This window comes from Microplitis demolitor, chromosome 8 (assembly GCF_026212275.2).
Source record: "Microplitis demolitor isolate Queensland-Clemson2020A chromosome 8, iyMicDemo2.1a, whole genome shotgun sequence".
Taxonomy (NCBI): Eukaryota; Metazoa; Arthropoda; class Insecta; order Hymenoptera; family Braconidae; genus Microplitis; species Microplitis demolitor.
The window spans coordinates 18743574-18760885 of record NC_068552.1 but is presented as its reverse complement, the minus strand read 5'-3'; the positions used below and the strand labels follow the sequence as shown (position 1 = coordinate 18760885).

The 17312-nt window shown below is 30.6% G+C and overlaps 1 protein-coding gene across 3 annotated transcripts; it reads right to left on the bottom strand.

Annotated features, from left to right (window-relative positions):
* Window positions 1-3749: 3749 nt before the first annotated feature.
* LOC103572373 (5-hydroxytryptamine receptor 1-like) lies at window positions 3750-15049 on the bottom strand. 3 transcript variants are annotated; one of them, XM_008550959.2, is made up of 8 exons: window positions 14369-15049; window positions 11014-11135; window positions 10630-10765; window positions 10058-10505; window positions 9621-9916; window positions 9113-9353; window positions 8011-8217; window positions 3750-4581 (listed from the first exon to the last, which is right to left on the bottom strand). In XM_008550959.2, the coding sequence occupies exons 4-8, from the start codon at window positions 10175-10177 to the stop codon at window positions 3925-3927; spliced, it is 1521 nt and encodes a 506-aa protein (XP_008549181.1). In that variant the 5' UTR covers window positions 10178-10505; window positions 10630-10765; window positions 11014-11135; window positions 14369-15049; the 3' UTR covers window positions 3750-3924. The 3 variants fall into 3 exon arrangements, with proteins under 3 accessions (XP_008549181.1, XP_053597051.1, XP_053597052.1); XM_053741076.1 differs by having other exon boundaries at window positions 11039-11135; XM_053741077.1 differs by lacking the exon at window positions 14369-15049 and adding an exon at window positions 12283-12495.
* Between the last annotated feature and the right edge of the window lie 2263 nt (window positions 15050-17312).

Here is a 17312-nt window from a genome sequence, read left to right as displayed (position 1 = left end):
ATTTTATTATTAGAATTATTATTATTTATGCCTGACATTTTCATTGATTACCAACGACTTCATCACGCAAAAGTCAGATAATTAAAAAAAAATATAAAATAATTAACTATTTAAATTTATAATAATTTCCTTAATAAATGATGCTGGTTAGCCGACGTCTAATTTTTAATTTTTTCAAAAACGACATTATTAAACAAAAAATTTCATAAATTGCACCTCTAGTTTTTTTAATTTTCCACATGTGCAATTTTTTTTTTTTAATTGATCTAGTGAAAGAAAATCAAAAAAATTTTAATAGACACTACAGGATCATCATAATAAATAATTCAAGTAGATATCCAGCATTCATTCTATTATTTGTTTCTAAAAAAAATTTTAATGATCCCCGGAGGTTTTCCGCTGATTCGCAATATTCAGAGCACATGAGCGCTCAAAGTGCTGGGCTGGCTTAATATTTTCGGATTCGCCTGGCGTTTTCTTCTCAGCTGTTTTGTAAATAGTCCACTTGGCTGCTAAGTCTTTTATCCTACATAATAGAGTATATAATAATAATAATAATACTCTGCAATGCTCTTAAGACGGTGAAAAACGCGTGCGCTAACATTTGAATTACACAGCTTCTCAAGTATCGATTCAAATACTATATTCTACTTAGAAGATTATTATTTACATTATTCTATTTCATACAAGCACACATTCTGCCTACTTTTCATATCCGTCACAATTTAAATTATTTTAATAATATATATAAAAAAAAAGAAAAAAGAAAAATAAATAGTCTGTGTACTTGCATTCAATGTTACAATTGCAGTCCAAGTACAAGTATGACTACAAGAATTAATGTCAATGCTAACGCATTATTTTTTGTCAGTACTTCCGCTTGACTGTCTCTGACACAGGATTCGCTCGAGTGCGCACGCAGTGAAAAAAAAACTTTTTTCAGGAACAAAAAAACTTTATTGCAGTAAACTTAAAAAATTTAATGTTACATTTTTTTTATTACTCAGTTTTAATTAAATTTTTTATTACTTCATTTTTTCATGACAATTATTTATATATATATATATATTATTTTGTTTATGATTTTCATATATATATTTCTTCCGCAATAGTAACTCTAGTTATTTAACATGAAATTATTTACAAAGGCACAGGAAGACATGATGTATTTTTTATAAATAGACACGATTATTGTAATCTAGGTAATGTTGAGGTTTTTATCAAGGTACATATATAGATATATATGTATGTACTATATGAGAATAAAAAGCGGCATGTATCAGTTTTAGTAAATGTGTTGTGTATTGATCGAGCATTTAGAATTAGTGATATTTATTTATTACTTTTACTTTATTATTTCGTTTTAGTAAGACACAAATCTATATAATACAGAATACTGATACCATTTATACGTTATTTTAAATACTCTTCATATATTTTTGTAATTTATAATTTTACAATAAATAATAACAATTTATTTACTTAAATTTAACATTTAAACTCAGCGCGCTAAAACTTTTTATTTTAAATAAATTATTTTACACTTTTAAATTAACAGCTTAATAAATAAATCAAAGATTGTCTAGTACTTCACTTAATATACATATATATATATATATATATATATATATATATATATATTTTAGTATCTCAATTTATTTATTATTATTCTTAAATAACTTTATAAGTACATTATACAATCTATCATGAATATAGTCTATTAATCTATACGTTACATGAGCGTGGAAGATGTACCGAGACCAAGTTTTCAATACCTGCATGTATATAAAAAGATTTATGTGATGAGAGTACACTCAGACCTGGCGTTGAGGCCAACTTTTTAAATATATGAGATACAAAAGAAAAAGAAAACAAACTTTTAAGGTGTATCGACATTTCTTCTCGATATTGATAAGTATTACTACAACATTTATGTTAATATTGATGCCCGCTCACAACTAATAGTATATTGTGTGACAAGGGATGGAACAAAACGATTTCAGACCAGAGTGAAGTTGCCTGACATCACCCGTGGTCTGAAATTTTGTTTCATCCTGACACTAGATTTTTCGTGATTACTTGCGTTGGAACTTAAGGATTCAGTGTCAGTCAGTCAGAATCAGTAGATTTCATACCAAGTGAGGAAAGTAGGACATTGCAATCCATGTGTATAATTGCCACCGAGCTGAGAGCGAAGCTGGCAAACAAATTCGGACGTCCTGAGTTCCTGTATGTGTGATTTTTTACCAGACCTACAGCTGAAAGTTTAAATTTCTGTCCCTGGGAAGACTGGCGCACGCGCTAATTTTTATCATTTATTTTCTCATAAAAGAAAAGAGGATTTTCTTCTCTTAATAGGGCAGGAATTCAAACTTTCAGTGTGGGTACACGGAGAAAAATGGCTTAAAAAATCTATGAATTTTTATTATGCCGTCCAAATTTGAAACAGGACGAGTCGTCCAAAAATTATTATGCTGCACTATAACTATTATTGAGCCTCTAAAAATTTTTTATTTTCTACTATAATTCCTAGTTCAGACAAATAGTATTTATTATCACTACAATTTATCAATAAATTTTGAGTGTATAATTTTTTTTTTGTAGTATAATAATTTTTTGACGACTCAATTTCCTGTTTAAAGTTTTTTTTTGGCCGACAGCATAATAAAAATTCGTAGCCGATTTTTTTCCGTGGTGAAAAGTAATAAACCAATTTAAAAATGAAATAATTATAATTAACAATTAAATCGCAAGCGAGCAATCTCCATTATACTGAACAACTACTCACAAATGTTTTATTTATTTTTTTTATTTATTACTATTATTATTATTTCTTTTAAATAGTTTGCTATCAACGCGCGGTAGGATTTGTGAATGTACGTTTGTATGACCGTAATTTCATTCAATAGAGCTTACCCACAGGCATTCATGTAATCCTTATCCTCTTCACATGTACCTGATAAGTGTAATAACTTTTATTTATTTAATTTATCATTTTTATTTAAACTTTTGTGCCTCGAGATTTATCGTCGTCATTTTCACAACGTCGACACTCAGTTAATTATTTATTTTTTAATTATCTATCGAGTGATCTCTCGTTACCAAGCACTAAATTTTCAAAATAATTAACAATTACAATATCAGATGTAATAAATAAATTTCAATAATTAAATTATCTCTAATTAGTTGTTTTTAATTTTTTTTATTTGTTGTTTCATTTATCAAAGAAATTTAAAGCCACCGCTGTTATTAATTCGCGGTAATTACTTTCGCGGTAACAAAAACTTTTAAATAATTAATTTAATTACTTTAGAGTTATTTTAAACCCGATACTTGTCAGATTGGTTAACTCTTTTTTGTTTTTCAGTTCTTTTTTTTTTTATTCTTCTACCAGCAACAATAGAGATAAAAAAAAAACAGTGTTTAGTTTCACGTAATTCATAAAATATTACCTCCGTAATGTAATTGAAGATCTATTTCATCTAATTAAACCAAACAAAAGTTTGTTTGCTGATAAAAAATTTAATTTATCAAATAATTGTTTTGTATTGATTCGATAGTCCGTATATTTGTTTTTTAAAAGTGGGCTGAGTAAAAATATTACCGACAATAAATTTAAAAATACAAATATAAAAAGAGTTCCTTTTCGTAACTTTAATTAAAAATTTAATTCTTTGTTTTTGTTGTTATTAATTAATTTTAAAAAAATGGCGGGTTTTATTCAAACGAGTTTTGTGAAAATTTAAATCTGCAATATGTGTAGAGATATGCACGTTGTTTTTTTTTCAGGTAACGAAGAGACAGATACATTATTTATTTATTGTATATATATTTATGTCTGAGACGTATTTGGATCCGAAAATAAAGGCGCGGCTTTGTTTTATTTAAATTTACCAGGAGTTAATTTTTTTAAAATGATGTTGATCATAGAAAACTCTCGTTAGCAGGATTGACAGCGAGACTGACAGATTCGCAGGCATGGTTGTGACCAGGGTGCTCACTGTCATCATCGTTATCGTCATTGTTATCATCACAAGGCTTAATAACATAATTATTAACAGGATCGCCGTATTGGCTCTGGTAAAACTCCTCCCTCATCATGTTATTGAGATTACTGCACCGGCAACAGAGTATCTCACGAAAGGGTTTGCGGAAGTCTCTATTGAGGGTGGCATAGATAATAGGATTGAGCAGGCTATTACAATAGCCGAGCCAAAGAAAAAGGCTTGACAGGGATTTAGGAATAGCCTTAGGATCTGATAGAAAGGGTCTAACTAGGGCAAGAACAAAAAATGGTAACCAGCATACGGTGAAGGCAGTCATTATGATACCGAGGGTTGTGCTGGCTTTCCGTTCCTTGGCCAATTGAAACCGGAGCTTTTTCTGATGCGAAGAACTTGATACGCTGCAGGTACTATTCAAATGGTTCCTTACTGTCGTTGACTTGTTGTTGCCAGGTGTGTTTGTTAGCGTCGTCGATGACGAGACAACCGTTTTTTCAGTCTTTATTAACATCGGACACTGCGACTCGTTACTTTTTCTGGGACCGCCCGCGAAACATTTTACTGCATGCCCACTACACTGTAAAGTTAATATTTTTATGCTTTAATATTTTTATTTGTCACTAAATAGGGGAGGGGGAGGTTGTAAAAGTATCCAATTAAAGTCGAATACAAAATTTTGAATTTTTTTTTAAATTTTCAAATATTTGAAAATTTTATTTGAAATTTTCGGAGTGCAAGAAATATTTTCAATTATGAATTGAAGACAAAAATGTTCTTAGAATTAGATAAAATTTTTTTTGCTAAAAAATCCTTTTTTTTTTTTTTTGTACCAATTAAATTCTGATTATTTATAAAATTGACAAATAATTTGTAGATTTAAATTAATTGCTACTCTTTACATTTGAACAAAAGTATAAATTAATAATAAAACAGTAATGAGAAATAAGAGGGTAATAAAAGTGGTCAGGACATTTTTAATGAGTACTTTTCACTGAAAAGTAATATCTTTCTTTGATATAAATTTTATAGTTATACTTTTAATCTCAACGGTACAATGATGATATTTATACGACTTTGATGCTTTGATAGACGATGCGTATAAAAATACTTCGGTGATCCATATTTATGATTCTTATTTAAATAAATAAAAAATACAAAAGTTTATACTTAAACTCTTTTACAATCTTTGGGATTATATATTTTCACTAGCATAAGTAAATGTGATAACTTTTTTGCTCAATAAGAAAAATAATATTTGGTTTTTCAAAAAAAAACCAATACGTATAAAGAAGTGAGTTCAGACTATCGAGTTATGATTTTAAATTTAAAATAAATACATCGTATTTTAGCGGAGAAAAAATTTAGCAGAAAAAAAAAAGAAATCGTTTTCATCCTGAAGAAGTCAAAAAAAGCGGGTAAGGTTAAACTTGAAATTGATTTAACTCACGCGGTTATTTATGTTTTCGGTCTGCCGCGGTCGCGCGATCGCGTAGATTAAATTTAAATATAAATGTTCGTGCATGTTGTTCTAACACGCAATTTCCTTGTAGGATATGTTGGGAATAAAAAAAATTTTCACACAAGTTTTATGGCTTAATCGTGATTATCAGCAAGATTAATAAATATCCTTCGGCAAATCCATTCATAAGACAAAAGTATTGAAGAAGATAAATAAGAATAACAAAATGAATAAGGTGTAGGCAATATGAATAACTACTTTTTTTATTCGATAAAATGATTTATTCCGTACAACATTCAAGTGATATGAGGTATGCCCTAGAGACTAAACAAATCGTCTGGTCTTTCAAGGGGCTGTCACTCTTTTATTGATCCACGCGGCACTACACTAGCATTACATTATATTATATGTATTCGGTCGACGGGCGAACAAAGTCCAGATATAATACTCCAAGTAGGTGTTGGTGGTATATTGGTATGTTGAGCACATCCTTAACTTCCCTGATAGCCGTTTTGATCGCAAGTTGACGGAAATCTACAACCGGAATAAGACGTCAAGTTGACTGCGAAAACTTTATGGTGCAAATAGTTTACGCTAACTTGTCATCAATTTGTTAGCAAAATTTTTCTCATTCAACTTTTTTCTCCCAACTTTCTGATAGATTTACATTTTTTTTTCAGCTCAAAATTATTTCTCCAACTTTACGATTCAACTTGCATTCCCATTACGGCTGTAGATTCACGTCGACTTGTACTGTACACGGAGATACTTTGTTGATAAAATTTACCCTATGATGTAGATTAAACCTGGGCCAAAAAAAAAATAAATACCAAGTTGAGTTTTTCTACCCCATATCTTGGAACGGACGAGTAATTATTCATACATGCCCAGTTTTACTCACAATTAACGAGTAGAATTTACTCATATTAGTCAAACCTTGATGTAAACTTGACTGAAACACTGGACAGCAAGTTTTTAAATATAAAATGTGGCTATCAGGGTTGAGGAATTGCTTAACTTGATCACATTGTTGTCGCTTTGAATTTTTAACTTCGGTCAAAGACCGCTTTGATCGAATGCCGCATTTTACTCTCTTTGCAACGCGATACAAAGGATCCCGAAGAACTACAAGTGTTTTGTTGAGCGCCATATGTTTTGTTTGAATAAATTTTATGAATTATATTAACATACATTATACACAAGGGTTTAAAATATATAATATATATGTAGTGAGATCCTGCGATAGGGTAAAAGAATTTTGTTATTTATTTTTTTCAATTTATTATTTTATGTGGATGACCTATTTCACGTGGCTTTCGTCACTCTCATTGAGAAATAAGAGGGGAATATATGTGTCGAGGGTTGGACAGGGAAATGAAAAGTGAACAAGTAATTCCAATAAATCTTATAACGTTAAAAGAACCCTAATCCAAAAAATAGGGTGTAGTCTTACGTCCTAATACTGGATTGTCTGTATCTGCCGGTATCTAAGTCATCAAGTAACTTTTACCGTCAATGGAGCTTAAATGCAATTTATAAACCATCAACATCAACAAAAATAAATACACTAACTAACTGATTGAATTGTTTATCTTTATTTTTATCTTTATCTCCACATTTATATCTAGTTATTGTTTTGGGTTTTCAGCTTCATAGAACAAGAGCTTACGCCGAATAACGTCCAGCCAATTAATTTACCATCAACTTCCGTACCAACAGATTGGATATGTAGATCCGTTGATCCCTGGGTTTAATATAAAATTTAGTTACTGTGAAATAACTAAATATCTGCACAGTGAAGCTATTAAATTTTTACTTTTCCCAGGTTTTGTAAAATTTATAAATTCTTTCGTATACAATTTTTTAAGACACCACTATATTTTATTCGTATTTTCACTCTCCAAACTCTAGATGATTAATCAATGCTAAGAGATATATGAAAAATCCTATCCTAGATGTATAAATAAATGGAGGGACAGTAAAAAGTATAAAATGTCGGGCTTGAAATAGGAGATGAAGACTGTTCTGTTGTAGCAGTAATTCTATTGAATACGTAATGGTGCATTTATCCCGCCTCCATTACTTGCCTGTTAGCGTAGAAAATGAATAATTGACATATTCAGTGTCTCTACTTCTACCACAACTTCTGCTATTACTACTACTACTATTTTTATTATTATTATTATTATTATTATTATTATTATTATTATTAATATTAATATTGCAACTATTATCGCAGTATCCATCTATCGCAATATTTAATTTACAAGCCCGGAAATGCTTCCACAATAATTTAGCTGAGCTGTTTAAATAACTTTTTGTTTTCCGTTCCTACAGTGAGATGATATCTGATAGAACGTGCATACCTGGGATTAAAATATTTAATTAACGGATATGAATTTTAAATTTGAGATAAATATAACCCCTGGGGAATTGAGCGGGGATTTAATTTAATATTTTGGCGAGTTTTGATGGCATTAACCTGAGGACTAGTTTGATAAGATTATAGATATAATTTATAATAAGTAATTGTGGCATGAGACTGACCGTTGTCGAAGCGCTTGAGCTGCGGTGTTGTTTGATCGTTGGAGTGTTGTGTGCAGTTTGACTGTCTGTATTAAGCGGTCGATTAATAATACTTGTGTGGTCCACGGGCGGTTCTATCTCCAAGTTGCAGTGCGCCTCAAGGTGACGCTGAGCTCGTCGTTCTTCCAGGACTATTTTACGAGCCGCGCAAAATATTTTGTAGTATACCTGCAGCATACAATTCAATTTATTATAATAATAATAATAATAATAATAATAATAATAATAATAATAATAATAATAATAATAATAATAATAATAATAATAATAATAATTTTTAATTAAGGGGCGACGGTTTTATACTGATTTATTTCATACTTTTTACTGATAGAATCTTCATTCCCGCGTTATTTATTCAAAGTTTAATTATAACTCTAATCAATTATCATAAAGATAGTAGACTGAAAAAAATCGGTAGTGAATACGAATTAATTACAGATTTTATTTCAATCCGAATTCACTCCGTCGCTGGGAGTTTTGGAGTTTTTACAAAAAAATCTCTCCGCATATGGAATAAATAGGAAGTTTGTTTTTTCATCGAAATAATTTCGGAGAGATTTGAATTGTATCTAACTCCGCATTCAGAGTTTCAATATTAAAGTAAACTCTTTGGAGTAAATTTCAATCCGAGGGGATTAAATAAATAGTCATCCGCTTCGCATTCACTCCGGATTGAATTCGCGTTCACTCCCCAAATTTTTTAAATTTTTTATTTCATTTAAATTCTGGAAATATTTAAAATATAAAAAATTAAAAAAAAAACTTAATATTAAAATATATGTCATTCATAATAAATTGGATCTTAAAATTATTTTTCAGTAAAACCGTCCCTTTATTCAAAAAAATATATAAGACTGGTCGTGTAATAAATTCAATAAATAAAATAATAATGATAATAATAATAATATATACAAGTATGCTGGATAAATATTACTATGTCAATATTATACATTATGTAGCATGTCATGTTTGTTATATAAATAATATATGACATAAATGTCAAAATATCACTGTCATTATTATTATTAGTACGTTTTTATAAATGTCATACTCGGTAACTTACTTGGATCATAACGAAGAGAGGAATGTAAAAACTACCAAGAGTCGCGTAAATCTGATAGCCAAAGTTTTGACAGACGTCACAGTGCCAAGCGCCCATTACGAATTTGTGCTCGTTCCCGAGTATTAGCAGTGGCGGAAGACTTATGCATGCAGCACCCAACCAGACTAATCCAACGCATGTTATCATACGCCGTGGTGTCCTCTTTACCCCATACTCTAGGGGTTTTGTTATAGCCCAGTACCTGGACATTGAGAGATACATTTATACAGACAGTTGTATATATTCATGCTCGTAGAAGGAACAGTAAATGAATAATTAAAATAATAATAACGTTCAGAATTAAATTGAGTTAATGTATCGTGCTCATGTGTACATTGTATGTTTGTTTAGATGAAACAGGATGTGACGAAAGGGTGTAAGTTTTAATTACTATAAATGTTAATAGTTATGATGATGATGATGATGTTGGTGACAATGGGATGAAGATAGGGACCAAGTAACGACTTACCTGTCCACAGATATCATACAAAGATTGAGAATACTGGCTGTGCAACTGAGCACATCGAAGCTGACCCATAGGTCGCATAAAATGGGACCGAATGACCAGCTGCCGAGTATTTCGTAGAGAAGGGCCATCGGCATCACCAAAATAGCAACGCAGAGGTCACTCACCGCAAGACTGACAAGTAGGTAGTTGCAGGGTCGCCGCAGCTTTCTGACAAGGCATACCGCCACACAGACCAAAATGTTACCTATCACCGTTCCTATCACGATAACGCCCAGTATCAGGGCTATTGCTATTGCCTAGAGCCAGGGAAAACAGTGTACAAGTGAGTCGTTTAATTTGCATGAGCAAACTTTATAAAGTCATTTATTCTGAACATCGGGGTGTAGCTTAGCAGCACTGCTGCCAGTCAAACTATCGATTTGTTTATTTTTTATTACCTGAAGAGCTGTGAATGAGGAATTTTTTCCTGGGAATCCCTGAAAAAAGTCCTCGGGATCTTGAGTTGTAGTCGGCGTCTGTAGCCAAGTTGTTTCCGTATTCAATTCCTTCCCCTCCATACGATACTAGCCAATGCATTGAAGCATCCCAAGCGCCCCTTTGCACTCTGGCTACTTTTATTCCCGTTATATATAATTTTATTCCATCTTCACTTGATACCCGGTCCCGGTCAGTTTTTTTTAGACATCTAGGACCAAGATCAGTTGGCGTTTTTACGATATTTTTATTTACCAAGCCCACGCGTTAGCGCTTTTATTTTATTCAGAGGCAGTTGCCATTCAGAATACATGGATATAAAAACAAAATTTCATTGCCTGTGTCGTTCCACCGCCTCCACCACCGACCCCGCAATCGACAGCAATACGACATGCTGACATTTTAAATTCGCTGAAAAATAAATTTCATCTACTCAATACTTGTTTTACATTTTTTTTTATATTTTTTTACTGTCAACAATATCCTCCTCTATTTACATTATTAAATTACATGTTGGTTTTATTTTACTATTTACCTCCGTTAATCGCTAGAAATTTTTTACACTCCAACTATTTTTATTTTACAGTAAAAAATTTTTTTTCACCCGCTGAAAGCATCCCGAGATTTATTTATACTCATACATCTTTGTTATGCTGCCATGTAATTTACACCTGAAAGAACACATGCTCGATTATATATATATATATAATTCAAATTATAATAATTGTTTTAATACTTCAAATATTTAAACAACAGACAAATGCGCGGGAATATAACTCCGCATTATTTTTATCTCTACACTTATTGAAATAAAAATAGTAATAATATTAATTATTATTATTATTACTATTGCTATTGTCAGTGGAGAATTTCCGAGATAAATTTAATTAAAATAACAGGTACGTGTAATTTCTTTTACCAATGACACTAGTGAGTACAAGTACCATTTCGCTAATCCGCTTACAAATGCATCAGCGACTTGTAGATTTAATCGAATCCTTTAGCAGCTCTTGCTCTCTTCTCGACATTTTTTACATCTATCTGCACATAAAATAATTTAAACGTAATTCTTATTCAGAATATAAATTAAAAAAAAAAATTCAATGCATTTTTTTAAAATCTAATAGACTACTTTATTTAAACTCTTTTATCTTTTATTAATTTTCGATTGCTCTATTGATACAGCTGATTGACTGTACTTTGTGTCATAAAAATATCAATGGTGCCGTTACTACAAAGACCACGGATATATATTTATATAAGCATATATATATGGAATTATGAAATTTATAATTTTGAAATATTGACAGTTCGAAATTTCAATGTCATTCGAGTATTTGAATTAGTAAAGATTTTATTTTATTCTTAAAGTGGAGTATTGATCAAAAATATATATATAGGGAGAGATATGTATATAATAAATATACAAAGCTGCTATTTATGATTTAATGTGTCGATGGAAAAGATAAACTTTATATTCATTGGAGCCTTGGATAAAAAAAACACGATAAAAATTATATGAGCTCTTTAATGATAGACGACACAAATGTTGAAATTACTATTAATATCGGATATTAATAATTTAAATATTTTATTAATCGTTCGATACTTTTAGTAATTTCAATTTAAATATTTAAACATAAATTGGTTTTTATTCTACACTGAAAAAATGATTTCCGGGGTAAGAAATTTTTTTTCGCCTCAAGAAAATTTTCTGAGGGCGGGTAAAAATGTCATTCACCAAAAAATCATTTTTTTCTGCACAGAAAAAAATATTTCTTGCTCCAAAAAATTTTTCTGTTCATTTAAAAATGCAAATAATTTATCAGGGACAAGTAAAAATTTTTTCGGGTGTGAAATTTTTTTCCGTGTACCAATAAAATAAATTAAACATTGAATTGAGGTTTCATGAAATAGATAACATATTTTTGACATTTTTTCTTCCATTGTACCATTGTACGCGAATAAACGGATTTTTGCGTGATACGTAGTGATTAATGGACAGTATTTTTTTTCGACAAGTCTATAGACGAGTTTTTATTTTCCAAAATTCAAGTGTCAGTGCATATTGAGTGCCGCGGTATTTAAACCTCAACAAGGCCAAAGAAAAGTTTAGTTTATACGAGAGGCAGACTGGCGAAGTTGCTTAGGGTAAAAAAAAAAAAAAAAAAAAAAAAAACAAACATACCGCGGGACAATTGAACCGGTCAATCAAGTAGCGTGTGTGCAACAAGCAGGGTCTCTTCTGCTCGTATACTATCCGTAGATGTCAACCGATCGATTCAATGTTAGCTGCGTCAGTAAATCCATTTTTGTATCACCAGCACGTCGATTGAAAACTGCTCTGTAAATTTCTCACCCTTTATTTTTAAATTTTTTTCTCGACTCTTTTATAAATCGACTATTATTTTATCTTGTTGTGTTATAGCTACAACACAATAAACATTCTATTCAAATACTTGCGCGTCCAATATTTACTTGCGTCCTTGTCGTTTTGTTTATATATATATACATATATACATATACAAATACATTGATCATCTGAACCGTAATACAATTGTCGGTTAAAAGAACATATGTTATTCTCAACTGAGAGACTTTACACTTTCAGAGCTGTATCATTTTATATAAATTTACCATTTCCTATAAAATGTAATTTGATTTTTTTTAACCCAATGATATTACGATTTTGTCATATTACAAGTCTACAAAAATTGTTTTGTTATTGCATTAATAATATGAATTTAAAATTTTAAATACCATAAATATTATATTTTGAATTTTAATAATCCCCTATCTAAATATATACTTTAATGAGAATATTTTGATGCAGATGCTGGTACTTATGCGACTAGTTCTGTTCCGGCAGCTTCTGCTTGCAGCAGAACCTTAAATGTTTTAATTAATGAAGAAAGTTATAAAAGCTTTGAGAGGATATATGATAATCCTTCTGTCTTTTATTACTAAACAAATTTATATTAAATAACTTATATATTATTTATTACATAAATTAATTCTGTTATCAAACATATAACTTTTCCGGCAAACCAACTTCGAAAAATTCCGGTTGATAAATTTTAAATAATTTATTTAAATTCAAATTATTTTTACCGCCATTTATTTTTTTTATTTGCAAATCACTAAATACTTTTACAATTATCGAACTCGAAAAGTTTTTCTATCCATCAAATAGAAAAAAAAATTTCTATATATATTTTTAGTAAAAAACAATGAATGCGCTTCAGTGAAAAAAAATTTCAAAATCATTTTTTATGACAAGCATCAATAACCATCGGAAAATTTATTCTCTGTAAAAAAAAAAAATATAAAAAGTATTTTTTTGACAGGTCCGCTGACATCATAATCAAAATTATTTTTCGGCTTTTAAAATCTATAACCAAATTACCTCATTAATAATCATGATCGAGATTTAATAGATTATTGGCACTAGTTATTAAAAAAAAAAAAATATCCGATGGTCAAGTCGTAATAAAGTGCCAATCATAATGATCTAGCTGCTCCGAATTTTAATTAAAGCTAAGTAATTTAACCCAGTTATAAATGTACAATAGTATTCCCAAGTCACCTACTTCCTGTTTGAAAATGAATCCCCATAAATTTTTTTACTCGCGTATTAAATTATTTTCAGTGGCTCGGAAAAATAGTCGACATTTGTGTCTATGTTTGATGCACACAAATAATATTCTCCAGAGCAATGTGTGCAAATATCATCTCAGTGTCATACTATTGATACAACCATCTCAATATACATATGTACATATATACATATATGCTGCCATATATATGACTATTATTCGCATTGCTTTTTGATACGGAATTGATTCTATTTCATTTGCAGCATTCCTTTCCAGCCGACTGCAGCAAGTATATGGATGATTTAAGCCGCGGGATGCTTGATAATATATATGTGTTATACCTTTTTTATTTTAACCGAGAATTCTACAAAAACTTCCAAGTGTATCTCCATCCATCTGTATAAAACAAAATTTATTACGGTCATATTCGGAACTCATTCCTGCCTTACGAAAATAACTGATAGAGTACTTTTTTGATATCATATTCAACGACAACATATTTTTTCCTTTTTTCACCTAATTTATATTCGGGTCTATGTAGGAAATTTTTAAAAAATAAACCGCTTTCATTGCTAATAAAATTAATTTTTTCAATGGATAATATTAAAGTAGTAAAACAGAATCCAATTAAAATTCACTTTTAAACATTTATTTATAAAAATAAAAAAAAATACTTACCAACTTTTATATTCAGTTTGTCTTTTAATGAATTTCAGATAAAGTTTTTTGTTATTTTTCGAAGCTGATTTAAATGAAAATTAAATTTGCGCTGTGGTTATTCGTTTATTATACATTTAATGTTTGTGATTGTTTGCGGTTACTAATTGTTACTTCACACTTTTGACATTTACTTCATTTAAATAAATATTTATATATTTTTTAAAACCAATTTTAAAATAAATTCACTTTTAACTGTCATTCAATTTTCTACCCATCAGTTTCATTAGCCGGACTATTTATTTATTTTAAAAATAATCACTTGTAATAAAAAATAAAAATTTTAAATTTCCTCCAGGAAGTAATTGAAAAAAATATTCCTTATTAACTTTAAATCCTGTAGACTTTTTACCCTGCATTTGTATTCAAATTTAAATAATTAAATTAATTGATAATTAAAAAAAATATAAAATAATTAACACGTCAATCTGACACTTGTCACTATTTTAAATAGCATGTGCTCCACAAATTATTTTTGCAAGAGACATTCAAATTAGCATGATGATTTGTAAAAATCGTGTAATTATCGAAGCTAATTACGAGCAAATTAAAAAAAAAGCTTTTTAAAAAAATGTGAAATTTAAAATTTCGGTGGCTGAGCCGAATGAGGTGTGACCCGTGTGTCTGAACGTCTTCCTTTAACGTCCGTCATCCGACTAGACTGGGACGACGTTACTTGTCGTTGACCCGGACTTGGCTTGCAGCGCAAGCGCTACACCGCCAAATTATTGCCCTATCCGTAAAACCATTTTACTGTATACGTTTATACATACACATATATATTAATATATATATGACGTAACATAACATATCCAAACGCCCTACAAACAGTAATGTTTTACTGTTGCGATCTTTGTTTTACAGCATTATTTAATGGTTCCAGTGAAGGTGCTTAATTTCGCGATACAATGCCACTTTAATGACTCTCATTGTGTCGCAGTTCTTTGCTTTTTCCGTGAAATAATTCAGATTGCCAGTAAGCTTTAAATTGATAAACATGCAACAAAACTACCCCTGCACTTTAATGTCACGTTTTTTCCTATTATTTTATTATCACTACTATTATTATTATTATTATTATTATTATTTTTATTATTTTTAAAATAGCTATTACTATCTACATATATATATATTTTATATACTTGAATTATATAAAACCCCCATTGATAAGATCGTTGTTTTGTCTGTTTAAATTTTTTACCCTAGAAATAGAGCTTGAGGGGATATGGAGCCTTGAAAAAAAAAGTGTAAAGAATAATAGGAGGGTGACTTGGCTGTTTACATTTATAATTTAAGATTTATGATAAAAATAGCTAAATAATCGAGTTTACTTATTTATTTTATACTTGGGTTATTCTCTCCTCTATTTTGGATTCATCGTGTGCCGGTACACAATGAGATCGTGGCAGGTGATGGAATAAATAATAAGTACAACAGTAATGCCTGAGATTTAGAGGGTTTTAGTCCACATGATTACGAGACCTGAGGGCCATACGTATTCAGGGCAGGAGGGTAGTACGGATAGTTTGTAACAATTTGTTCCCGCCATCACACTGATATAATGTACGCAATTAACTTTCTTAATGAATTTCACCTTTCACCCAATGATTGATTGGGGTGTGTATACTCACACACGCACACACATGTGTATATATATACAGATCTCAAGATACCCTCGAAGATAGTGAACTGTATCGAGGTACAAGCTAGAACAATTTGTATGGTAAAACGGAATATAGATCTTATACCGAGACAAGTGCGGTAACTTCTGACTCCTGATGCACGATTGATCGTCCCAAGAACCGGGGATCGATATACGCTACCGAGGATACCCGGGTATCGGTGCTCTCAGCACGGCTACTATAAAGTTTAATTTTTACGAGAGTATCGCGTGTCGGTGACCAGCTTTTACAAATTATATAAGACAAGTAAGCGATACTGCGTAAAAAATTATCGGCTATCATGAAAGTCCATTTAATGAAGTCACAAGCGTGCTTTGCTGCATTAATATCATCATTATTTACTTACTTTATCTTAACTCTTCTATAATAATTATTTAATGGATTAATTAGCAGTGCGACATTACGCTGATTTTTCGCCCACTTTATCTTCTTTCATTATCGTATTAAATAATAATTATAACCATAATTATAATTACCCTGACGATAATGAATTTTAAAAAAATATTAGCCGTTAAATTGTTTTAATTTATTACTACTTAGCAGTGTATTGAAGTTTTTAAATTTATTCCCATCAGCGGAATTGAATCACGGGAAATAATCATCCCCGAGTTGTCGAAGGAATATAGACCCAGAAGAAGCTACACAGTAAGTGCACTGGCGAGTAGATACTAGAGAGCAACTTGCTAAACTACTAGATAGACAACAAGATAAATATTTAGTACAAGCCGTGGAAATGTCGGCGAGAAGAGAGACCGAGTGAAAAGTTACGAGTGCAATTTTCTGAGCTTAACCACGGAATTATGCAATTTGTCGGCCTTTTGCCCACTACACTCCCAACAACTCTGGAGCATCAACTTGAAGCGTCGTTGATGCTAATTTACAGTGCAGTGCAGTCCATTCAAAGACACTTTTTTTTAAATTTATTCCAGTCAACGCCGCACTTTCTTCTCTTTCATGTTTTCCTGCAGCTTTAAAACACACGTTAATTTAACTAACAGATTTTTATACAAAGGTTAAGTATACTTACGCATAATATTGTAATCTCTTCCGCAGTTTCTGCTGGTTTTATTAAACATTAATCCGATTACTTATGTAACATTTTACAAGAATAACTTTTTTTTTTTTTTTCGTTTCAGTGTTTTTAATATTTAATGTATTTTAGATTAAATTGGGTGCAATATAACAGCGGGTGTGCGCACGTGAGGCGAATTAATGTTAGCTTT

What these genes read in the sequence shown, in the direction of transcription:
- LOC103572373 (XM_008550959.2), bottom strand. Translation starts at nt 10,177, where the DNA reads ATGGAGGGGAAGGAATTGAATACGGAAACAACTTGGCTACAGACGCCG. An exon ending in CCTCATTCACAGCTCTTCAG is followed by an intron (nt 9,917 to 10,057) that starts GTAATAAAAAAT and finishes CCCTGGCTCTAG; the next exon opens with GCAATAGCAATAGCCCTGAT. An exon ending in GCTCAAGCGCTTCGACAACG is followed by an intron (nt 4,582 to 8,010) that starts GTCAGTCTCATG and finishes TTAACTTTACAG; the next exon opens with TGTAGTGGGCATGCAGTAAA.